The sequence below is a fragment of the Micromys minutus genome (assembly GCF_963924665.1).
Source record: "Micromys minutus genome assembly, chromosome: 1".
NCBI classification, from domain to species: domain Eukaryota; kingdom Metazoa; phylum Chordata; class Mammalia; order Rodentia; family Muridae; genus Micromys; species Micromys minutus.
This window is the reverse complement of record NC_137969.1, coordinates 130329502-130355816: the sequence shown is the minus strand read 5'-3', so window position 1 is coordinate 130355816 and position 26315 is coordinate 130329502. Positions and strand designations below refer to the sequence as shown.

The following is a 26315-nucleotide window of genomic DNA, read 5'->3' as shown; positions in this document are numbered from 1 at the left end:
TGTGTTGACTGTCAAAGTCTCAAGGTACTCAGCATCCGGAAGCCCTGCGTTCTGACCGAAGTTCCTGCCCATCCGCCCGCGGGACCCCTGGCCAGTCGGTGAATACGGAATCATGAGCGCCTCGGGCGTACTGTCTTTTGTCCAGCAAGGCTGGGAGCAGGTGCTGGCCAAAGTGAAGTGGTCCGTGGTCTACCTGGACGCCGCCTGCGCGGAGAGCCTGCACTGGAGCTGCGGATCAAGCAGGCTTCTGGAGGCGGTGAAGGGTCCTGCGTGCCACCTGAGGGAATTTGAACCCCATGCAATTGGCGGTGGAGCCAAGCAGCCCAGGGCGGTGTTCATTTTGAGCAGCCTGCTGAAAGGCCGTATAGTAGACACTCTACAAGACATCATTTGTCGCAGTCACTTTCAGCACTGTGTGGTGGTCACAGCCGTGAGCCACGCAGTCCACCTCACTGCTAACCATGTACCGGCAGCCGCAGCGGCGGAGCTCGAGGGGCAGCAGCCGGTGTTCGAACAGCTGGAGGAGAAGCTCTGTGAATGGATGGGCAACATGAACTACACGGCTGAGGTGCTCCACGTCCCGCTGTTGCTCGCCCCTGCTACTCCCCACTTTGCCTTTACTCCAGCCTTTGCCACCCTTTTCCCACTGCTACCTCAGGATGTACATGTCCTTAATAGTGCCAGACCCGACAAGAGGAGGCTGAACAGCTTGGGTGAGGTGGATGCCACTGCTCTAACCCCAGAGCTGCTGCTGTACATCAGATGCCTCGTGTCAGGCCTCAGTTCTCTGTGTGAACATCTAGGGGTACGAGAGGAGTGTTTCGCTGTGGGTTCCCTCAGTCGGGTCATCGCTACAGATCTGGCAAATTATGCCCCTGCCAAGAACAGGAAGAAGACTGCTACAGGCAGGGCTTCCGTGGTCTTTGTGGACAGAACTTTGGATCTCACAGGTAAGTGGGATTTCTGGGAGTTCTTACACTCCCAGCTAGAGGGCCGGTTCATTGATTCAGCGTATATGTTTTATTGGCTTCATATTGAGGTTGACAATATAAAGATGACCTAAATGAATCGGTCCCTAATTTGACTGTTTCTGTAAGTTTAGTTTTGTCTGGTCGAGGGTGGACATAGATAAAGCACAACTTTATTTGTTAAATGTTGTAACGGGCACATATAGCTTTAGTGTACGTTGCTTTTGAAAAAACAACCGCGCTTAGTCCAAGAGACTGGAAAAATGAGATGACCTTGGCACAGAGGCAATTGACACCACCCGAGTTTCTTAGAAATTTCCAGATACCGGTTGTTTTAATTAGGGTTTCTGTTGCGGTAATGAAACACCTTGGCCAAAAACAACTTGGGGGAGGATAGGGGTAATTTGGCTTACATTTCCACACCGTAGTCGATCAAAGGAAGTCAGGACAGGAACTCAAGCATGGCAGGAACCTGGAGGCAGGAGCTAATGTAGAGGTAATGGAGGGCTGCTGCATATTGGCTTGCCCCACATGGTTTGCTCAGGGGATGGCCTTAGTTTGCCCCCTAGTACCTATATGGTGGGAGGAGAGAACTGACTTCCTCCAGTTGCCCTCTGATCTCCACACACATAATGTGGCGTGCACAGGCACCGTCCCCTACACATATGAAATAAACTGGTAATTGTAATTTTTAAAAAGGGAAACTGAACATACATGTGAGAAGATGGAAAAAAAGAATTGTAGAAAATATTTTCAAATGGGCATTGGTTTATTCTTAGCTCTCATTCTTTTTAAGTTTGTATAGCAATGTCAAATTGCAGCAATGTAATAATTATGTATTTGTGCAAGGAACAAATCTAACCTTAAAATAGGCAAAGAAGAAATGCTTCCTGATACATGATGTGAGTCTTCTTTTTCAGAGGTCAACTTTATCCTATAGTTAAGTAAATGTAATTTAGTAATAGTATGTGCTAGATACTCCAGGCCACTGAGAACAAACAGAACGCTGGTATCAGTAAGCATTCCCTTTTCAGGTTGGAAAAAAACGTTGAGTGATGTTATAAAAAACAATAAGAGGTATATTTAAAATTTTATCTTAATTAGATGAGTTTTAAAAAACTTTATTGGATCTTCTCTGTATTTACATTTCAAATGTCATATTTTCCCCCCTCCCCTCCCTAGATGAGTTTTAAGATCATAAAATGGAGAGTAAACCAAATGATAGTTCTGAGGAAATGCTAGTGGGCTCAATCTTTTGAGGGTTTCCTGAGGGTAATTAATGTCAAGAGGGCAGAATTCCACAAAACAGAAAACATATGCCCTCAGAAGGTTTGCATGCCTTCTCATCACCAAACTTATTACACACCCTGCACATTTTCCTCCTTCCTTCACATTACAATGGGACACTCTGTCGTCCCTCTGACCACTTTTACCTGTGCTAACCTGCTCACTGCTCTCTCCTCTCACTTCTCACAGATTCTCTTCTTCCGAGCAACCCCTATAGATCATTTCCCTCCTTTTCTCTGATTCTATATGTTGGTGTGCAGGCAGAATGGAGTCCTTTCTTGACTCCCCATGATCACCCAACTTCAAGTCTGGTTTGACTTGCCTTCATTTTGTAGCTAGCTTGAGAGAGATGTTTATATTTGCTGTTCCAACAGTCACCTGTACCAGTTTTCTTTTGACTTCCAGTCTTTTAGGCTTTTATATTTCAAAACTTCCAAGATCCTGGCTTCCCTAGTGACTTCTGTGTTATCAAAGGCACGGTTGAGTCACAGCACCCCCTTTTCCTCCAGAACCTCAAAATAGCCTTTAGTACAATAGAGTGAAGCAAAGAGTGAAAGGAAATGTAGGGCTAGGGAGGTGGTTCAGTGGGTAAAGTGCTTACTCCAATCATGAGGACCTGAGTTTGGATTCTAAGACACATGTAAAATCTGTTTGTGTGACAGTGAATGAAGTCAGTGTAGGAACTCAAGCCAGAACCTGGAACAGAGCCCATGTGGTAATTCTCTTAATGGCATTGCTGTCTTGTACAATCCAGGACAACCTAGTAGGGGGTGGCACTGCCTACAGTGGTCTGGTCCTCTTCATCAATCATTAATTGAGATTATGCCCCATAAGAATGTCATAAGACAACCCAGTGGAGGCTATTCCTTAATTGAGGTTTCCTCTTTTCACATAACTATAGTTTGTTAAGTTGACAAGGACTAACCAGCATTGTTCATAGTTACACATGATCTCTCTGACTTACCTCCTTTCACACAGTGCCTCAAACACTCCAGCCTTGACCCAGTGAATGTTCTCTCACTCCATATGACTTTTTCTCTCACTCCCAAAAGAGACCTTTCCTACTACTGCCTTGTGCAACATAATGTTGACCACTACCCAGAACTAATAATTGGTTGCTTCTTGTCCTTTCATAAGAATGAGTGTGTGTGTGTTCATTCTACTTTACTATGTATTTACTAGCAGTTGGAACAGTTACTTGAAAACAATATGTAGTCAATATTTATTTCTGTGTCTGCTGACTTATGAGATGTTTTGCATGCTAGGCAAATGCTCTACCACTGAGCTGCTGCCCCAGGCATGGCCTTTTGAGACAGGATCTCACCAAGTAGCTCCCACTTGCTTTGAACTTAGTATGTGGCCAAGACTTGTTGTGAATTTACCGATTCATCCTTCTGGAGGCAACAAGTTTGGGGAACTGGGGACGTCTTGCCTGTTGATGTAATGAAATAATGGTTACCAGCATTTGTTGAGGTTTCCCAAATTAAATTGTGGCATAGATTGAGGTCTAGCTCTAACAAAAGGTTATGCTAAAAGCTTCTAAAGATCAAAGTACGATTTGGAAATTATTGGGATGACTTAAATGATTTGGATTTCAGTTTAAATGACTCTTATCAGTATTTTATATAGAGAGCAAAAGGAAATATACGTTTAATAGTCCATTTGGATATTAATTTATATGCTGTTTATATGATAAACTAGTAATGTTTTGGAGCCTATTGATAATTTACCATTAGATGAGTTATGAATTTACAAGTGAAATTATAAGTTTCAAAAATAATAGAAACATCATGTATGATATTTTTAGCAGTTCATATGGACTTGAACTTGTTATGTAACTGAAATGATCTTGAACTTTGATCTTCCTGCCTCCATCTCCAAGGTCTGGAGTTACTTATGTGTGTCACCATGCCTGGTCAAGTACTTGATAGTTAATAGTGTTTGTAATACAGATGGTTTTCTTATCATTTAGCAGTCACCTTGTTGAAAATGATATCACCTTATACTTTCTCCAGCGAATCTTTATTTGGCACCCACTGTGCCCTGTACTGTTGCAGGTTCTAGTGAGACAGTGACGATTAAGATGGAAAATTTATTGCTCCCGAGAGGCAGTTGATAATCTCTGAGGGTTAAAAAATATAGATTACATGTAGTTATGTGAAAATTAGATGCATGGACATGCAAGAGAGAGAGAGCGCAAAAGAGAGGGAAGAGAGGGAGGAAGAAGGGAAAAGAGCAAATATGGGAAGATGAAGGAGAATAAATTGCATTTTAGTTGTTATTGAGAGGATATATATTCACTATAGGAAGTTTAAAAATTCCAGAAGACAATGATTTAGAGAACTGATTCAATACATTTATCACAGGTTGGAAAAACAAAGCAGTACTATTCCAGTGGGCGAGGGGGATGCCACGTGCATACAATCCCAGGACTTGGAGGTTGAAACAGGAGATTGTTAGCTCCAGACTAGCCCAGGCTACATATGATCCTATAGTAAGACAAACAAAAAAAGTAAAACTAAGCAAAGAATCATTTCTTTACCTTGAGCAGCTGGGCTATTAGTATGTAGCATTTTAATAAAACAAATGCTACTTTGGTTCTACAAAAATAACAGTCAGAATTGACTGTTCTGAGAGTTTTAAGAGGCACATCACATGTTTCAGTTTGCAGGGGATTTAGCACAATGTAGCTTTCCAAAGATTCCCTGTATAGGTGAGGATGGAGCAATGAGAAGCAACCATACATCACAGTTATACAGACACTTGTTCGTGCCAAATAATCATGGATCACAGAAAAAAATAAGAAAAACTCGGGAGTGGAGATCAGAATTTGAGCATCAGGTTCAGAGAAGAGTTATTCTGGTCTTAAGTGGAGATGTGTGAAAGTTAATTTAGTGAGGAGGCCACTGATGGAGAGCGGAAGACATTTGTGATGCAGTGGGGTATCGTGGCATCTCTGCTTAGTGTACAGATAGTCACTTGCTCTCGTGACCCTGCTCTGGATCGCTGCTACTGTTCTGCTTCCTAGACATCCACTTGGTATTCAACAAGCAGCTCAGAGACATCTGTGAACCACAGACATCGTGAATAAAATGTGGTTATTCTTAGAATGATGGATAATGTTCTTGTGGCACAAGAATGCTCTTCTTTAACATCACAAATTTACAGAGACTCACACCAGCTCTGCCTCAGCTCACCTTGCTGGAGCCTGAGGGTTTCCTTTTCCCTAACCCAGTCACCTGGCTTGAATGACTGCTCTGTGTATTAGTCAGGGTTCTCTAGAATAACAGACTGACAGAATGGATGTCTCTCACTATAGAAAGGGGATTCATTAAAATGATTTAGAGGCTTTCAGTTAATCCAAAAATATCTGGCTATGAGCTGAAAGTCTAAGAACCTAGAAGTTGCTCAGTCCACGAGGCTGGATATCTCATCTGGCCTTCAGTATATGCTGAGATCTCTGAAGCAGGTTCAATGCCAGTGATAGCAAGCAGACAAAAGCAAAAGCTTCCTTCTTCAATGTCGTTATATATGCTTCCAGCAGAAGGCGTGGCCAAGATTAAAGGTGTGTCTTTTTTACCTCAAGGTCACAATTAAATGCATTTGTCTACCTGTTTCAAAGATCTGGATTAGAAGTGGATCTTCCTATTTCAAACTAGGCAAAAATCCCTCACAGGTGTGTCCTCCATTTTTGGATTTTAGTTCATGCTGGATGTAGTCAAGTTGACAAAAAAGAATAGTCATTACACTTTTGCAATTAATAAGTAAATTATTTGCCTGAGCAGGTGAAATCTTTACTGTGTGAATGAGCCTAACAATTCACAATAAAGACTTGCTGCCACAATTAATTATAAATTACAAATTCACGGCATAGGATTTGGTACATCATGAGCCCTGGATACTAGTAGTTGCTGCAGTGAGTGAGGATGATGGTGGTAATGATGATGATTTCTTGGACTCCTTATCTGACTTTCTCAATTTGTTCTTCTGTACCATTCATATGACATGGCAGAATACAGAGTGACAGAGAGCAGCCTGTCAGCAAGCAGGCTGGAAGTGAATCAGACTTGTAGTTATACCAAATCCCATCTGTGGTTAGAGTAATGCCTTCTAAGCACTGATAGGTTTTGGTCATATAACTTAATTTCACAGGAGAAGCATTGAACTGTATGTATCATTGTGTTGAATTTCAGTTAGAGTACATTTCTTATTATAATTTTAATATTAATATTCAGATAGGCTCTCACTTATGTAATCTAGACTATTCTCAAACCCACTGTGTAGCTGAATATGATTTTAGATTTCTGAATGTCCTGTCTCCACCTCCCAAATGCTATGATTTCAGGCATGAGCCACCACCAGTCAGTTTTATGTGGCACTGGAAATCACTAGGGCTTTATGCCTTAATCTACCAAGTATGCTACATCCTCAGCCCGTCGTTCATCCATCATCCCTGGAGTTGATATGTATAAGTACAGGGGCAATGCTTGGTATACAGAAAGCATTCAGTTAACACTGGCAAATGTTTTGTTGTAGGCTGATATTATATGTCCACTTACTCCCTTCCTTCTTCAACAGCTATGTAGTGAGAGCCTGTGGTTGCCTTTCTATGTTAGAGATGGTGGGTATCAGGTGAACTAGAGTTCCAAGTTGGTCTTATTAAACATTTTTGGTAGAAGGGGTGCATGCATTATAAAGCAAGTGTCCAGTTAAGGTTTACTGTCCATGTTGAATTCACATTTGCTTGTGTGGTTACACAGGGGCGGTTGGACACCATGGAGACAGCTTAGCAGAAAAGATCATTTCCGTGCTTCCACAGCTTCCAGGTCACACTACTGACGTGATGGTCAACATGACAGAGCTCACTGCTGTTCAAGCTGTGGAGGAAAACCAGAACGTGATTGCACCAGGCTGCCTCGCACCATCCAAGTAAGACATGTGGCCTTGCTTTATTTTTTTCTCATGCTTCTTCCTCTTCCTCTTCCTTTTTTTTTTTTTTTTTTTAAACTTAAGACTATCTCTGTAGGAAAGAAATGAAATGAACTTGTAATTCCAGCACTTGGAAGATGAAGGCAGAAAAATCAGGAGGTCGTGATCATCATTGGCTAGTTAGCCAGTTCAAGGACATCCTAGGCTACATGAGATCCCATTTTAAAAGAAGAACAAATGAATGAATCAAACACTATTCCAGTAGAAAAATTCATAATGGATAATATTTAGGAAAAATACCACCTTTAAAGATTATAAATAACCATACCTACTAAGCATAGTAGGCCAGAGTATGGCATTTTATAGGAGCTTGGCATTATAGTTTAGTATCCAAATGGTAATAGATACATTTGGAATTTTCTATTATTTTGGAATTAATTTGTGGTGTGTACATCAGGCTTACACAGGGTTTTAACTGGGCCCGTCCTGAAATGCCTTTGCCCTCACTCAGAGATCAGTTTAAGAAGTAGGTAAGAGGGGCTGGAGAGATGGCTCAGTGGTTAAGAGCACTGACCGCTCTTCCAGAGGTTCTGAGTTCAATTCCAATCATGGCTCACAACCATGTGTAATGGGATCCGATGCCCTCTTCTGGTGTGTGAAGACAGCAACAGTATATATATGAATATATATATATATGATAAATCTTTAAAAAAAAGTGGGTAAGAAGGAATGTCTTCCTGCTTAGGTAGGTCTTCATTTTCTAAAAGCCATCTTATGTAACACGCTTTTAGGAGTATCGGAGACGTGAGTCTGTTTATGGGTCTCCATTTGATAGATGGTTTTATAGGAATTAAGTCTAGGATTCCACTTTCTTTTCACACTTGTTTTTCTTGGATGACTAAATGCAACCCACATAGCCATGAGTCAGTGCCCTATTTTATATTTAGTAACTATGCTTTTGGGCACCACTGGGTAATGATTTGTTTCTAGGTATATTTTTTTTCACATACTTCATGAAATCAAAGAAAGACCATATGCACTTTAAGTCATATAATGTTCCAAAAACAAAAATAAATTTTCTATAGATGTGGCAATAAAAACATGTTGTCATACCTTTGAAACTTTGCCTTTCATCCTCAATTCCTAGGAGAATTATTATCATTGTTTTACATTTGTGTGTGTGTGTGTGTGTGTGTGTGTGTGTGTGTGTGTGTCTTGCCTGAATGAATGAATATGTACCATGTCTGATGCTCCTGAAGGTTAGAAGGTATCAGTCAGATCTCTTTGAACTGGACTTGTAGATGTGAGCTGCCATATGCTGGAACCAAACTAGGGTCCTCTGCAGAAATAGTCAGTGCTCTTAGCCAACTGATCAGAAAAAAGGATGTTTTGGTTTATAGTAGATACATTTGGAATTTCCTATCACTTTGGAATTAATTTGTGGCATCTGAAGTTTTCAGCTTTTTTTGGTGGGAAGAAAATAGGAAGATTGGGACTTTGTATTCTCTACCAAAGAGGAATTAGAGAAGAGCTCATAGCTCTTTCCAAGGTTCTTGGGTTTGGAGGGTCTTCAGAGGCTAACAGGTAAGGTCTTTCTGTGATCTAAGAAATATGAGGGCATGGAAGAAGATAAACCAGCATTCCTGACTTCATGAAACACTTTTGTTGTGGCGGTTTGTCCATGATACTTTTTATAGAAGAACTGAAAAATTATTGTCATATTTCAGTAAAAGAGGGGGGTTGTTAAAGGTGTTTAAAGCTAAGCAAATCAAAGGAAGAATGTTGATTAACGATTTGAAAGTGGAGTCAAGGGAGCAAAAACTCAGGAGAAGCCTCTTAAAGGTTATGACACCAGAAAGACTGGGTTTAACTTATTTCAGTCTTTTAATTATTCTGCTTAGGCTTTAGATTGGAGAACCTAGTGGGATGGGTCTGTCTTGGCATTTGTGCCCCATTTGCCCAGGTGGCTTGGGAACTGTTCATATTAAGAACTATGCTGAGACAGTGTGGTATGGCAGGGAGGTTGTTCTCTATAGACAACTGGAGTTTGTGCTTAAAAGAAGAGACAAGAGATAACCTTTCTTCATAGAACACACTTAGGAGAGGACTTGTCATGTAGTGTCTGAACACTTAAGGTATGTAAACTGATTTCATCTGTGAGATAGATTCCATCCTCCCGAATTCTAATCCCAAGTGAGTTTGTCCTGTGCAGTTGGAGTGGTGAAGGTGTGGCTCTAAGTCACCAGGCTTCTTTTGTAGAAGTCTGAGGTCACTGGGAAAAGGGCAAGTAAACCCTGAGCACAGATGGGAATGAGAGGAGTGGGGCTGAGGACGTGAAAGCACATCTGCAGGGCATGAGGAATGAGAGCAGCCTCAGATCCATGGCGATTGTGGCCAGTGCCGTTAGTCTCTGTTCTCTAGAGTTCATTCTACATCAGGGTTAGCTCAGGGCTTTAACTGGGCTGGTCCTGAAATGCCTTCCTCACCATAGGTCAGCCTAAGAAACGGGTAAGGAGGAATGTCTTCCTGCTTATGTAGGTTTTTGTTAAATTCTGGCTCCTTCTTTATTGTTCTTTCCTAACTCCCAGGATGTCTCAAACTGCTGCAGCAGGAAGGTTAGTGATGAGGACTGTTGTAAGGAAGAGCAGTCCTCAGATCTCCACACATGGGTTGAGTCTCAAATTATGTGGTAAAATGTATTTCTTCTTGTTTACTAGATTGAATCATTGTCTTCAGCATGAAGAACCAAAGCTATGCTACCACGTTTTCTGTACCTTATTATTTCATTTATGAAATGAGGACATTGCTCTAAATGAATTCCAAGCCTCCTCTTGCATTTTAAACAAAGTTGTTCTACCTAAGCTTCTGCTGTGGCTTATCCCTAGCTCTGAACACCTATTCAGGCTGTGTTTGTATACATGGTCTTTGCCTTCACTGGTGTCCTTTTCTTCTTCTCATTACACTATGAAAATGAGTTTAAGTGCTATTCAAAGATGACAGTATGTCCCCAAAATGTCAGAGGACTTCTAGAGGGGACTGATAAATCAGAACTCCAATCTTAAAATTTATGTATATGTATATATATATATATATACACACACACATATATATGTATATACATATATATACACACACATACATACGTGTGTGTGTGTGTGTGTGTGTGTGTGTGTGTGTAAGTATACTGTAGCTGTCTTCAGGCACATCAGAAGTGGGCATCGGATCTCATTACAGATGGTTGTGAGCTACCATGTGGTTGTGGGAATTGAACTCAGGACTTTTGGAAGAGCAGTCAGTGCTCTTAACCACTGAGCCATCTCTCCAGCCCAGAGCAGAACTCTTTAGTGAGGGCAGGGCTGGAGAAAGTGTGACAGTGGAAGTGTATTATAAAGATGCACACAGATGCACACAGAGGACATTATAAACAATGACTGGGAGAAGAGTGGGAGCTTTGTGTCAACTGCTTGGACAATTGAAGATGTCCTATTGAGTGGCTTGAGGAGGAACAGAAAAGAGACACAGTTTTCCTAGCATGCCTCATATGTCCATCACAGTAGCAATAGCCACTGCTACCTCTGACAGCTCTCCAGAAGCTTCTCAATGAAAGCAGAGTGGGGATAAAATGCAGAACAGATGGGTACTTGGCAACACATGTGCCTGCAATGGATAGTATTTAAAAATCAAGTTTCTAAGTATGACAAAAGCCTTTATAATAAAAATTTATTGGTAATACAATTTTCATAATAGGCTGTTTGCAATTACAGACATTGAAGTTCCTGCCAATGCAAATGAGAAATCGAGAGCGTAAATACATTACAGCATGGCGTTGCTCTCCCTGTCCACCTTCCTGCATTATGTGAAATATTTTTGGCAAGAAGGAGGCAGAATCCTGTTTTTATTGAAGTGGGTTTCTGCTCTTGGCTCCAAGCCCCACTCTTTTAAATCTCCTAGTCTTTTGCATCGTCAGCAACCTTTCCCTGATTTTCCACCTGGTTCTGGCCCGGAGCCTCTGAATGTTCTGGTACAGTGCCCATCACTCCCATTCTTCCTTTTGTGCCTGTTTCTTCTCTTCTTCCCAGTGACAGTTAAGGACCTGCAGTGGATTCCAGACTGTGAGCTACCTGACTCTGTAGGCTCTCCCTTTCTGGCCTTCTGGCTGCCCCTTTCCAGCTGCACTGACTTTCTTACTGTGCTTTGCATAGGCCGTGCCGTGTGCTCGGCATCTGATGGTCTCTGCTCCTGGACCCTTTAAGATTCCCTCCATTTCCAGTGAGTCCTTTGCTCTCTGCCTTAGCACTTTGTATTTGCAGTCTCACTTGTGTCTTTCTTCATCAGCACTTCTCTTTCTATTATAGTTGTCTATGAGAGAGAGAGAGAGAGAGAGAGAGAGAGAGAGAGAGAGAGAGAGAGAGAGAGAGAGAGATCCTCTTTAGTAGAAGTATTTGTTAGTTTTATCCTCACTGTGACCTGTTACCTGGAATCGTAGCTGGAACTTAAGATGTTGAGTGAAAAAGCAAATGAGTGAATGCATGCATACGTGACTGAATGAATGAATGGTGGTGGGTGCTGTGTTTACATTCAGAGCAGTATCTGGGTAGGGTGAGTTATGGACTTAGAGAAGGTCAAGCCAATCAACATGAGAACTCCAGATTATACTTGTTGAATATTTAAACCTTAGTCATTTTGTTAACAAGTTATTCTCAAAAAGGAGGTTCAGAAAGACAGAAAAGAGAGATGGGAAAAGATGCTTGCTACCAAGCCTGACAGCCCGATAGATCCTGAATGTTCAAGGTGAAGAAAATTTCTGCAAGCTGAAATGACCTCTGTCCTCTGACCCCTGCATAAGTACTGTAGCAGGAGTGTGTGCACCTCCTCACCCAGAATAAATTAAAAACAAGGTGTCTGGTCTAAAAAACAAAAAATTGTTCTAAAAGTAAATGAAGTCATTGACACTGTTTACTTCGAGCTCCAAGAATCAGGTACTGTGCACAATGCAGGCACTGTACTTCCCTGTAACCGACAGCCCAGTGTCATCTACACCCCCACAGCTGTGAGTGATGTTTTATATAAAAATGCCATTACAGGAGCACCATCCTGCATGTGGTTCGTGGTTGACTGAAATGTTACTGAATGCTGTTCTCTATGCTTGGTGTCTATCTGATTTGTTTCAAGGCCTGTGACTGAGACTGTTTGGTTATTTTGATGCTGCGGGTTGGCCTAATGCATGGTGCATGCCAGGACTTGACCACTGAGCTATGCCCCAGCTCTGGACTGGTGTATTCATGCATGTGTGTATTTCTTGGTTGGGTTTTTTGTTTGTTTGCTTTTAACAAGTATTCTTCCTCCAAATGCATTTTGTTGTCTGTGTCAGATAGAAAGAAAAAAAAGCAAAAACAAACCCATCATTCCCTGCCAGTTTTGTTTTACGATGCATTGTCACAACTTATTCAAAAGCAACTCTACAAGGTCGGTATTAGTCTTTGTCTTATTTACTTTTATAGAAGTCGAGAAAAAAAGAAAAAAGCTATAGAGAGCAGAATCTATGAATAACTTATAGATTCTTCTGTGAAAAATTACAGAACAAAAGTGCCCAGTATAATGTTCGCAGCCTTCGTCGAGCTCCAGCCGAAGGAGAAGGGGGTAGGTAAGGAGGTGCCCATACCATGGCTCATAAGAAGCAGACTGCCTGCAAATCCACTGGTGGTAGAGCACCCAGGAAACAACTGGCTACAAAAGCCGCTCGCAAGAGTGCGCTCTCTACTGAAGAGGTGAAGAAACCTCATTGTTACAGCCTGGCCCTGTGGCACTCCTTGAAATCAGAAACTATGGGAAGTCCATTGAACTTCTGATTCGCAAGCTCCCCTTTCAGCGTCTGGTGTGAGAAATTGCTCAGGACTTTAAACAGACCTGCGCTTCCAGAGCGCAGCTATTGGTGCTTTGCAGGAGGCAAGTGAGGCCTGTCTGGTTGACCTTTTTGAAGATGCCAACCTGGGTGTTATCCATACCAAATGTGTAACAATTATGCTGAAAGATATCCAGCCAGCACTCCGCATATTGGAGAATGTGCTTAAGAGTGCACTATGAGGGGAAACATTTCATTCTCAATATAATTTTTTTCCTAGTTCTGAATGTTAGATACTTTTTCCTTGGTGTCAAAGGTACCTAAGTATATGATTGCTAGTAGAAACAGAGGACAGAATCAGGTATTAGCAGTTTCTCCATGTTTATTGTGTGTGAATTTTTAATATAAATGCAAGATGTAAAGCATTCATGCAAGCAAAATGTTTCAGTGAACACATTTTAACAGTTCAACTTTATAATAATTACAAATAAACCTGTTAAAATATTCTGGACAAAAACAGTGCCCAGTATAAAGTATTGAAAAGATTGAAATTAACAGAGCTACTATGGACTATTTTGTGATGGAGAATTATGTTTAACGTATATACTTTTCAGAATTCTGTCTGAGTTACACATGAAGCAGAGAGGGCCTGCAGGTAGACGCTCTAGTGTGTAATTGCTTGGATCCTGTCCCTTTGACATGCACATTCATATCCCTGCACTTCTTCTCCGTTGAAGCATTGTAATGTCTCTGCGTTGTGAGAAGACTGAGCTCCAGGTCTTTGTAGCTTTGGAATTCATAGTTTAAATGGAAGCCATGGCTCCTTTAGACAGAACACACACACACACACACACACACACACACACACATACATACACACACACACATATACACACACATACATACACATACATATACATGTGCATACACACACAAAATAACACACACACATATATATACACAAACACAATACATATACATGCAAATTCACAAACATAATACCTACACATACATGTACATATATAGAATTGGTTTTTTTGAAAGTACAAATGAGAGTGGACAGAGACTCCTCCAAATGATCCTGTCAAGTACTTAGCCCTGTATGAGAGGTTGTATCTGTTGCTATGAGTGTTGGTTTTTTGTTTCAGTTTGGTTTCTTTCCTCTCTGTGCAGTGGTTTTTGGTCAAATCTTTATGACTTGCAAGGGTCTGCTTTCATTATTTTGTTTTTGTGTTTTTGAGACAAGATATGTCTATGTAGCCCTGGCTGTCCTGGAACTTGCTACACAGCCCAGGCTGGCCTTGAACTCAGACTCACAGAGATCCTTCTGCCTCTGCCTCTGGAAGGCTGGGGTTGAAATTATGTGCCACCATGCCTGGCTTGACCAAGGTCTTTTTGATTTATTATCATGATAGTTTTCTTCTCTGTGAAGAAAGTAGATGGGATGATCTCTAAAGAATGGTCTAAAATTCCAAGTCTCAAGAGAAGTGCTTGGTACATAATAGGAACTCAGAATACTTAGTAGGCACTCAAGAATGTGTTGACTAATGTAAATAAATGTGAGAAATCCATAAATCCCCAGATAAGCACATGAAAACTCAGTCTAGTAAAAGCCAGTGTGATTGTACTTACGGACCAGGAAGCACATTTATTCTGTTATTCGGTTGGTGCTGAGTTTGAGTCCAACGTCCTGTAAGCTCTCTCAGTGACTCTCCTTTGTCCTTTGGGTAAACACTTGACTTTTGGGGTTTGAGAAAATCTGTAGATCTGCTCTGTTCTTACTCTTTCAGCCCTCTCTTCATTTCCCCTACCTTCCTTCCCATGTGCCCATTCTTTGGACTGCAGCTTAAGTTTAATGTCTTTCAGATTCTGTCTTCAGACTTTCCACCTGTTGGCCTTGCACAGGCTGCTTTATTCCTTTGTGCCTCCTTTATAATTGTTTCTAGTAAATACTACCCTCTATCTTCTGTCTTAGTTCAGACTGAATGACTTGTTTGCTTATATTGGGACAGGGTCTCACTATGTAGATTAGGTGGGCCTAGATTTCTCAGCAACCTGCCTGCCTCTGCCTCCTCATACTGGATGACTTTATGATTGCTAGGTTATTGTCTTTTTTCCCCTCTGATCACATGTTGTGAGAGAAACTTTATATCCAACTTTTTCACTCTTATATGCTATCAAACCATACTGCAGAGCCCAGAAGTTCTTGGTGGCAGAATATGACCACCCTATGGGTCCAGGATCGTGACATTCTGTTACAGCTAGAGTATTTCAGTTCTTAATGTCCCATTGCTACATTTATTCCAAAATTTACTAAGACAATTTTCTGTTAGTGATAAGTATTATAAATGTAAAATAGGTAGAGGGGTTTGTAATAGGGTCACTTTTGATAGGGGTCCATGAGGAACACCATTTATTTGAATGTAGAACATTATATTGTAGGTTCTTAGTAAATAGTGAAGCAGCCTAGTGATGGTGACCTAGCTGTTCCTATGTACTCATGAGGCTGAGTTACCGGGTTGGCAAATTTCAAGACCTACCTGGGCTACCAAGAGAATTTAGGGCTAGCCTGGGCAACTTAGTGAGACCCTGTCTCAAAATAAAAAGTCAAAAGATAGGGATATCTCAGTGACAGAGGGCATTGTCCAGCCTAATTCTCAGATCCACTCAGCACTGTACATTCTAAGAGCTGGTTCATCAGTGAAGATCTGACCACACCAGTCTTGTTAAAGACCCTCCAGTTGTCCATAGAAGTCAGCAATCTCTGACATGAGTCACCAGGCCTGAAATGACTTGATATTTTCTGGGGTTGGGATGGGGGCTGTCAAAGTGGGTTAACTGGCTGCATCCATACTAACTTCGTTTCCTTGAAAGGCTTTCTTGTGGGTGGGTGCCCAGCTACTCTAGCTCAATCTACTCCAATCCCATTGTGTAGCTACTTCCTCTCTGCTGGTCAGTGCCTCAGCTTGACCTTGACTCCACTCTTAGACTAGTGTTTGCTCTCCAGAGCTGCTGTCTGTGTCACCTGAAGGAGCACGCTGCCTTCCGGCTTCTCTGTTAGATCTAGCCTCGGCAGCTGGGACTGCTTGATGGATGTGCAGCTGCAGGAAGTGCTGATATTTTGAAAGAATGGTGAAGGACAGACGGCTTTCCAGGGTTATCCAATTCATGTCTCCTGTGTTGAAATTCTTTCACTTGTTTTGGAGGTTCATGGATATGCTTCTCATAGCTGCATTGTTTAAAAATAGTCAAGAGGAAGGCGACTGCACAAGTCTGACTAATTTATTTAGCTCCTCAAGCTCACACTGATGGAAGTCATTATTCCTCAAGTAACAGTGACTCAGCCTGCTCCGTTAAGACCAGTTAAAATGTTTGTTGGGTTTATTACTGCTGCTGTTACTGTGTTTCTGTTGGAATACCAAGACTGGTGATACAGATCCTGTGAGTAAGCTCAGCTTTTCTGCACACCATGAAGAAACTATTTCCCCAGGTTTACTCATAAGATGAGAGTGTGCATTCATAGTTCAACATGAGCCTCCTAATTACAAGCCTTCCACGTGGTTGAAGTAGTACTATGAGTCAACATTCAAGCACCTTTAAAAAATTAATGCTGCCATCTTTGCATTTTATTTGGTGGTGAATATTTCCTGTTTATTTCTAGTAGACTGAATCTGACATTTTATACTTGCCAAACCAAGGCAACTCATAAAATTCCATTAAGAGCTGAGTAATTATGATAAATAAAGAGCCAGGGGTGAATGGAACGGGGACCATGTCTTACTGTAAGCAGGCTCTGGAAAGACTTTAAGGCAGGTTCTAATTGTTAGCTTGTAGTCTTAAAATGCCATTTGTCAATAGTTTTAATTTTAGGGACACAAGATAGCTAATTAAGAAAAAGAAGAGGAACTGGAGAGATGGCTCAACTGTTAAAAGCACTGGCTAATCATCCACGAGGTCCTGAGTTCAATTCCCAGCAACTACACGGTGGCTTACAACCATCTGTAATGGGATCCAATGCCCTCTTGGTGTGTCCGAAGACAGCTACAGCATACTCACAAACAAAATGAGTAAACAAATCTTAAAAACAGAAGAATGAAAGGAACAGACATCTGTAGGTATCTGGCAAGTTATATAGTTACTGCCGGTTTAGAAGCTCATTATACGTCATAACAACACAATGGATCCTTTCATAAGACAAACATTATTTTATCATACACTTAAAAGGATGAATTGTAAATAAGTTGTCTTCTAGTAACTGCACTAAGTTAAAACTTATGTCTGGAAAAGAGGAGATGGCAGAAAAGTGCTTAATTCATATCCTACAAGGTTCTGGATGTGTTCTTATTAAATTCTGTTATTGTCACTAGGTTTGTGAAAAGGAAAATAGTTTTAATAAAAGAAACAACAATATGGTGCATGTACACACTGGTCGGTGCACTTTAGAAAGTAAAACAAATCTGCACATGTGGAGCTGGAGGACCAAACATGGTGGGGATTCGTCCTCAGGGGCAGACATTCTAGGTCTCCTTCTTGACAGAATTATTTTTTTTTATGTTTTATTGGATATTCTCTGTATTTACATTTCAGATGTTATCTCCTTCCCTCAATTCCATCCCCCTTCCCCTCCCATTGCCTCCCAACCTCCCTCTCCCACCCCAGCACATTGGCTTTCTCCTACACTGGGAAAATGAGCCTTCGCTGGACCAAAGTCCTCTCCTCCCATTGATGGCAGTGGATGCTATCCTCTGCTGCATATGTACCTGGAGCCATGGGTCTCTCCATGCAAACTCATTGGTTGGTGTTTTAGACTCTGGGAGCTGTGGTGGGTTTGACTAGTTGATAATTTTGTTCTTCCCGTGGGGTTGCAGACCATGTTAGCTCCTTCAGTCCTTTCTCTAGCTCCTTCATTGGGGTCCTTGTGCTCAGTCTGATGGTTAGTTATAAGCATCCTCCTCTGTAACAGTATGGCTCTGGTAGAGCCTCTGAGGAGGCATCCATATTAGGCTTCTGCCAGTAAGCACTACTTGGCATCAGCAATAGTGCTTGGGTTTAGTGGCTGCATATGGGGTAGTGAGGCAGCCTCTGGATGATCTTTTCTCCAGTCCCTGTTCCTTTATTTGTCCCTTTATTTCCTCCGATGAGTGTTTTGTTCTCCCTTCTAAGATGGACTGAGGCATCCACCTTCTGGCATTCCTTCTTTTTGAGCTTCATAAGTTGTGTGAGTTGTTTCTTGGGTATTCAAGCTTTTTGGGTTAGTATCCACATATAAGTGAGTTCATACCATGAGTGTTCTTTTGTGACTGGGTTACCTCACTCATGATGATATTCTCTATTTCCATCCATTTGCCTAGGAATTTCATTAAGTCATTGTTTTTAATAGCTGAGTAGTACTCCATTGTGTATATGTACCACAATTTCTGTATCCATTTCTCTGTTGAAGGACATCTGGGTTTTTTCCAGCTTCTGGCTATTATAAATAAGGCTGCTATGAATATGGTGGAACATGTGTCCTTGTTATATGTTGGAGCTTCTTTTGGATATATACCCAGGAGTAGTATAGCTGGGTCCTCAGGTAGTACTATGTCCAATTTTCTGAGGAACTGCCAGACTGATTTCCAGAGTGGTGGTACCAGTTTACAATCCCACCAACAGTGGAGGAGTGTTCCTCTTTCTCTACATCCACTCCAGCATCTGCTGTCACTTGAGTTTTTGATCTTAGCTATTCTGACTGGTGTGATTTGCATTTCCCTGATTTGCATTTTGATTTGCATTTCCCTGATGACTAGGGAGGTTGAGCATTTCTTTAGGTACTTCCCAGACATTTGATATTCCCCAGCTGAGAATTCTTTGTTTAGCTCTGTACCCCATTTTTAAATAAGATTATTTGATTCTCTGTAGTCTAGCTTCCTGAATTCTTTCTATATATTGGATACTAGCTCTGTATCAGATTTAGGATGGGTAAAGATCCTTTTTCAATCTGTAGGTTGCTGTTTTGTCTTCTTAACAGTGTCCTTATAGAATCTTTGCAATTTAGTGAGGACTCATTTGTCCATTCTTGATCTTAGAGCATATGCCATTGTTGTTCTGTTCAGGAAATTTTCCCCTGTGCCAATGTGTTCTCATCTCCTCTCCACTTTCTGTTCTTTTAGTCTCAGTGTACCTGGTTTAATGTGGAGATCTTTGATCCACTTGCACTGGAGCTTTGTACAAGGAGATAAGAAAGGATCTATTTGTATTCTTCTGCATGCTCACTGGCAGTTGAACCAACACCATTTGTTGAAGAGGCTGTGCCTTTTCCAGTGAATGTTTTCAGCTCCTTTGTCAAAGATCAAGTGACTGTAGGTGTGTGGATTCATTTCTGGGTCTTCAGTTCTATTCCATTGGTCTACCTGCCTGTCTCTGTATGAATAAATATTAAGCGGTTTTTTTAAAATCACAATTGATCTGTAATACAGCTTGAGGTCAGGTATGGTGATTTCCCTGGAAGTTTTTTTTATTGTTGACAATAGTTTTTGGTATCCTGAATTTTTATTATATTAGATGAATTTGTAAATTGCTCTTTCTAACTCTATGAAGAATTGAGTTGGAATTTTGATGGGGACTGCCTTAGGCAAGATGGCCATTTTTACTATGTGGATTCTTCCAATCCATGAGCATTGAAGATCTTTCCACTTTCTGAGGTCTTCTTCATTTTCCTTCTTCAGAGACTTGAAGTTCCTGTCACAGATCTTTTCCTTGCTTGGTTAGGGTCACCCCAAGGTATTTTATATTCTTTGTGACTATTGTGAAGGCTGTTGATTCTCTAATTTTTTTCCCGTCCATCTTTTAATTTTTTTTGAAAAATTCCTGACATTACAGAACTAAACAGAAATGTATTATAATCCACTTTTACATTTCCATGACAAACAAAAATTCATGAGCCCCCCTCCCAAAAAAAAAAAAAAACCAAACAAAGTGGGGAGAAGCTTATAAAACTAAATATAGATATTTCAGTGTTAACTGCTGAACAGAGAAAGGAATTAAAACACTTTAATTATGAGTGGATAATAAAGTGTGTAGAAACTGAAAATTTATGAACTATTTAAAACCTGGGTTCGCTGACTGTTCAGAAACTACACAGATGGATCATGGGTGGTGGTGGAGCAGTAGAAAAGGATTATGGGTGACTCTGCTTCTGTTCTAGCTGTTCCCCATGCTACCTGTCTCCAAGGAAAGCCTGATGTTGATTAGATACTGAACCAGGCTGATGCTGGCTGCAGATCCAGTGATGGTAACCTGGTAGATCCTTCCACTGGGTTTGCAATTTTAATCTGCGCCCCAGACATCTGATGGATGTCTGATTTTGGCACCCTGATGCCCGATTATGCAGCCAATCAAATCATTTGGAACGGTGAGTTCATGAGAAGTATTTGAGCAGATGCATCCAAACCTGCCCAATAGTCTTTGAGCTCTGGAGAGCTGGATTCAGTGCCACTGAATCTGGTGTTGCCATGGGGAAATGAGACTGTTGCATTGTTAATTGGTGCAGTTTGGTCAAATCTGACTGTGGAATAGCATACTGTCCTTGAATGGTATAGGCCTCTAGAGGTGGTCCTTCCAGGTCAGGGTTGAGGCACATGGACTGAGTGGTGTGGGGAAAGCTCCCACTGTCACTACCTGTGCTGTACCTGTCCTGACCACCTGCAAAGACGACTAGAGGACTGGAGGGCTTGGGGCGGTATGGGATGGTCACGCTCTTCAGGGGTGGGGAGGACTCCAATATGACCACACTGATCTGTTTGACACACTCAATGATAGATTGTGGAATGCCAGCAATAGTGATTGCCTGCTCAGTTGAGTTGGGGAGCATATCCCCTGCTTCCTGGTCCTGAGCCTCAGTACTCTCTCTTATTTCATTGATCTTGCAACCACCTTTTCCAATAAGAGAGCCACACTGACTAACAAGAACCACCAGCCTTAAGGTGACCAGGGTCTACTGGCAGCCATGCTATTGGTCATAGAGCTGCTTATGTCCTCTCCCAGTTTGTCCATGATCATAGCACAGGCTTTGAAGGTGTTATTAGTTGGTCCAGCCTAAGTGATAGTTCTCCCAGGACAATTCCCTTCTGAGATGTTGATAGGTGCATCACTTTCCTTGCACATCTTCTTAACAGAGTCTCCTTCCTTTCTGATGATACTGCCAACTTTCTTTCCATGTGTAAGTAGCCTGATGGTGAGAGTGACATTTAATCCACCTTCAATCACACCGCTGTCCATGTCTAGCAGTTACAGGGATTTTGTTTGAGTAGTCAAGTCTTTGGTCACTGGAGGAACAAGTCAACTGAGGGGGAAAGGGGAGCAGGCGGGAATGGGAAGGGTGGGGAGGCCCATGCAGAACAATAGGTGTGAGCAGGAAGGCTAGGGGGAAAAGAGATCCCGGGGCAGATGGAGGGCGGTGGAGGGCAGGCGGGCAGGAGAGAGCACAGGCTTCTGCTGCTCCTACTGCTGCCTCTGCTGGTCTGGATTCTCTAATTTCTTTCTCAGCCTGTTTATCCTTTGAGTAGTTGAAGGCTACTGATTTGTGAGTTAATTTTATATCCAGCCACATTGCTGAAGTTGTTTATTAGCTGTAAAAGTTCTCGGGTGGAACTCTTGGGGTCACTTAAATATACTATCATATCATCTGCAAATAGTGATATTTTGACTTCTTCCTTTTCAATTTGTGTCCCTTTGGCCTCTTTTTGCTGTCTGATTGCTCTGGCTAGTACTTCCAGTACTATGTTGAATAGGTAGGGAGAGAGTGTGCAGCCTTGTCTAGTCCCTTTTAGTTTGATATTGGCTTCTGGTTTGCTATATATTGCTTTTACTGTGTTTAAGTATGAACCTTGAACTCCTGATCTTTCCAAGACTTTTAACATGAAGGGGCGTTGAATTTTGTCAAATGCTTTCTCAGCATCTAGAGAGAGATGATCATGGTTTTTTTTTTTTCTTTGAGTTTGTTTATATAGTGGATTATATTGATAGATTTCCATATATGAGATGAAGCCTACTTGATCATGGTGAATGATCGTTTTGATGTATTTGTGTATTCAGTTTGCAAGAATTTTATTGGGTATTTTTGCATCAATGCTTATGAGGGAAATTGGTCTAAAGTTCTCTTTCTTTGTAGGGTCTTTTTGTGTTGTTTAGGAATGAACATAATTTGAAGAATCAGTTGGGCAGTATTTCCTCTGTTTCTGTTTTGTGGAATAGTTTGGAGAGTATTGGTATTAGGTCTTCTATGAAGGTCTAATAGAATTCTGCACTAAACCCATCAGGTCCTGGGCTTTTTTTGGTCGGGAGGCTTTTGATGACTGCTTCTATTTCTTTAGGTGTTATGGGACTGTTTAGATGATTTATCTGATCCTCATTTAACTTTGGTACCTGGTATCTGTCTAGAAAATTGTCCGTTTCTTCTAGATTTTCCAGTTTTGTTGAGTATAGGCTTTTGTAGTGGGACCTGATGATTTCTTGAATTTTCTCAATTTCTGTTGTATGTCTCCTGTTTCATTTCTGATTTTGCTAATTTGTATACTCTCTCTTCGCCCTTTAGTTGGTCTGGTGAGGGTATTATTAATCTTGTTGATTTTCTCAAAGAACCAGCTCTTGGTTTTGTCGATTCTTTGTATGGTTCTTTTTGTTTCTATTTGGTTGATTTCAGCTCTGAGTTTGATTATTTCCTGCCATCTACTCCTCTTGGGTGTATCTGTTTTTTTTTTTTTTTTTTTTTTTTTTTTTGTTCTAGAGCTTTCAGGTGTGCTGTCAAGCTGCTAGTGTATGCTCTCTCCAGTTTCTTTTTGAAGGTGCTCAGAGCTATGAGTTTTCCTCTTAGCACTGCTTTCATTGCATCCCATACATTTGGATATGTTGTGCCTTTATTTTTGTTAAATTTTAAAAAGTCTTTGATTTCTTTCTTTATTTCTTCCTTGTCTAAACTATCATTGAGTAGAGCATTGTTTGGCTTCCATGTGTATGTGGGCTTTTAGTTATTTCTGTTGTTATTGAAGACCAGCCTTATTCACATGCTGATCTGATAGGGTGCATGGGGTTATTTCATCTTTGCTTTAGGTTAGGGAAGTTTTCTTCTATAATTTTGTTGAAGATATTTACTGGGCCTTTTGGGAGCCTTTGCTTTCTTTTACACCTATATCCTTAGGTTTGGTCTTCTCATTGTGTGCTGGATTTCCTGGATATTTCGGGTTAGAAGCTCTTTGATTTTTGCATTTTTTCTGACTATTGTGTCAATGTTTTCTATGGTGTCTTCTGCCCCTTAGATTCTCTCTTCTATCTCTTGTATTCTGTTGGTGTAGTGGACTTAAGGTATGAGCAGGATTAGAAATGATTTGTCTAAGCAACTTAGATGCTTTGCCTTTTTATTTTCAAAAAGATTACATATATAATATATATAAATTATATAATAAGTATATACATACATTTGGAACACTTGAAAATTCAGAAAGAGTATAACAAAACCTCCTTCTCTGTATGTTCACATGTGTACCTATGGCATGTATGTGGCCAGAGGACAACACTGAGTGTTGCCCTTACCATCCACTTTGTTTGAGACACATTTTCTTGTTGTCACTGTGTACATCAGACTAGCTGACCCAGGATCTCCTGGGGCTTCTCTTGTCTCTGCCTCCCACCTTGCCATAAGAACACTGGGACTATAGATATATGTATTCCCCCTCTTCATGGGTTTACCCTTTTATGGCCAGCAGCTTACCCCCCCCCCTTTTTGTTGTTGTTGTTAGGGGGATTTGCACAAGAAAATCGAAGTGGAAAGTAATTAGCATTGTGTAACAACAGTCAATGACTCATGATGAGTGCAAAGGGAGCAATATGATATTATTTAAAGCAAAACAAACAGAAAAGAATGCAGGATCCCGAGAGTATTATCTTCTCATATGCTTGTGTAGCCATAGGAAACAGAGGGTGAAAAGAGAAGAGCTGGATTAAGTTATCCTTCAGGCAAGAGATTTCTTAGCTAGCAGCCAGGCAGCACAGCAGTAGCAGTCTCTGGGTAGGGCACTGGGGCCTGGTTTACGTGTCCATATGCAGCAGTGGTCAGGCTGTCTGTTAGATGGTGGTGGGGTTGGATGTGTCCTTGTTTGCTCCCAGCCACCCTGGCTCAGGGCCTGGTTACCTGGAGGGCCTGTGATTGTAAACACTTAGGTCTACTTCAGTCTTCATCTGTGTATTCCATTCTGAATAAGGCCCATGTGTATTCAAAAGGGAGAATAGTGGATATTAAGGAAATTAAGGATTTGAAAAGAATACAATATAAACTATTGAAAATAATCAGCATTCTGTTCACTGGACTTTCTTTGATAGTTTGCTCACTGGATTTAGAAGTTTGTTACCTGAACATGATCCCCAGTTTCACCATTTTTAGTCTGAGTGTGCTTCACTTAGGGGATTGGTGTCTCTGTGGCTCTTTAGATTGAGTTAGTGACCATGACACAGATCCTGAGGAAAGAACCAAAGAATTATGCTTTAATAAATTCTAAAGTGCTTTCAAAATAGAATGTTGAGGTAGTATTTGAAAATATACTTGAAAATTATGTTTTATTTATGTTTCAAAAATCCTTAAAAATGATTTTTAAAATGGTGTGTGTGTGTGTGTGTGTGTGTGTGTGTGTGTCCACAGAGGTCATGTAGGAAGTAGAGTTACAGACAGTTGTGAACTGTCATATAGGTGCTGGGAGCTGAAGTTTGGTACTCTGGAGAGCAGCAAGTCCTCTTAACTGATGAGCCATCTCTTCAGCTCCACAGGAATCTTATGTAGTAATGAAAAAAACAAAACAAAACAAAACAAAACAAAAAAAACAAAAAAAAAAAAAAAAACCAAGCTGTTTCAGATCAGACTTATTACAAAGATGTTTATCAGGTTAGAGAGATGGCTCAATGGTTAAGAGCACTTACTGCTCTTCCAGAGGTCCTAAGTTCAAATCCCAGCAACCATATTGTGGCTTATAACCATCTGTAATGAGGACCCGATGCCTTCTTCTGGTGTGTCTGAAATGTATTCACATACATGAAATAAATAAATCGTTTAAAAACAGATGTTGATCAGCTGTTCTTGAACTTAAAAGACTGAGCAAGATGGAGTAGGTTTAAAATAGGTTGCGAAGGGCTTATATTAGGTGTAAATGTGACCTATGAGCAATGCTTCATTTGAGGGTTGGAGTAGCAGAGCTTAAAGGGACATTCTGATGGGAATGTGATAGTGGAGTCTGGATCCTGCGGTTCCAGAAGTCAGTAAGAGCTCTCAGTTGGCAAGTTCTTTTGTGGAGATCATTGGTGTTACATTTTGGCAAATAAGCCGGCTACATTCTGCTTTTGTATGGAATATCTGAGTGAGGTTGAGTTAAAAACTATTGAACACATTTGGTTTTGGTAGGACCTTTGAAGACAACTTAACGTCCAGGTTGTGTCATGATTACTGTTTTCTGTTCCTAGTTATACAGTAAGAGACTGCAGTGAGCTCTGTGTTGCTTGTTGATGACAGGAACCTCGAGTGAATTTAAAGTTCCTAACAAAGTTAACACAGAGAAAGTGTCTGTAATTGCTAGAGACTAGAGCCAAAGCACATCCATTGCACAAAGAAACTTACCTGACAAGGTTTGAGAGCTGGGATAATCCATGCTTTGAAGGAGTGAGTTTAGAGGTCCATTTGGGACTATGTCCTAGAACAATAACAGTAAAGAGCTTACCTCAGGGCCCATTTTTGACCAGATTTATAGTATCAGGAATGTATGTCCTCCTGTGGAGCAGGCTTTAGGTCTACTCAGAAAGCAGTTGGCCACTCCCATAGCGTCCCTGTGACCATTGCACCCATGTTCTTCATGTCTTGTCACACTAATTGTTCTTGAAACTCCAGGGGTCACAGCTGGGTGTAACTTTTGGTTACTCTCTGCCCCTGGCCTCCCACAGTATGGAAGCTAGCTAACAGGGAGGAAGGACGTTTTCTGATTAATAACAACTTGACTTTTCCATATTTCCAAGTTAAGCTTCTAAGGCACATAGATTCTAGTGCTGTAACAAAAGTGTGTGTGTGGATGGCTGGCTGTCAGATACATCTTTACTGTGGTAGTGTGTGTGTGGATGGCTGGCTGTCAGATACATCTTTACTGTGATAGTGTATGTGTGGATGGATAGCTGTCAGATACATCTTTACTGTGATAGGAGTATATGTTTGGATGGATAGCTGTCAGATACATCTTTACTGTGATAGGGGTGTATGTGTGGATGGATGGCTGTCAGATACA

The 26315-nt window shown here is 41.1% G+C and overlaps 1 protein-coding gene and 1 pseudogene across 2 annotated transcripts in view; one reads left to right on the top strand and one right to left on the bottom strand.

The window, feature by feature from the left end:
• Nucleotides 1–26315, top strand: part of SCFD2 (sec1 family domain containing 2) — a 293361-nt gene continuing 267046 nt past the window's right edge. Inside the window, 2 exon segments of the mRNA XM_080936728.1 lie at nucleotides 1–950; nucleotides 7016–7184. Coding sequence (XP_080792854.1) covers nucleotides 113–950; nucleotides 7016–7184 — 1007 coding nt within the window. The 5' untranslated portion in view covers nucleotides 1–112.
• Nucleotides 20206–21368, bottom strand: LOC308437709 (poly(rC)-binding protein 2-like; annotated as a pseudogene). Its single transcript has one exon. The product of its transcript is annotated as a poly(rC)-binding protein 2-like (transcript).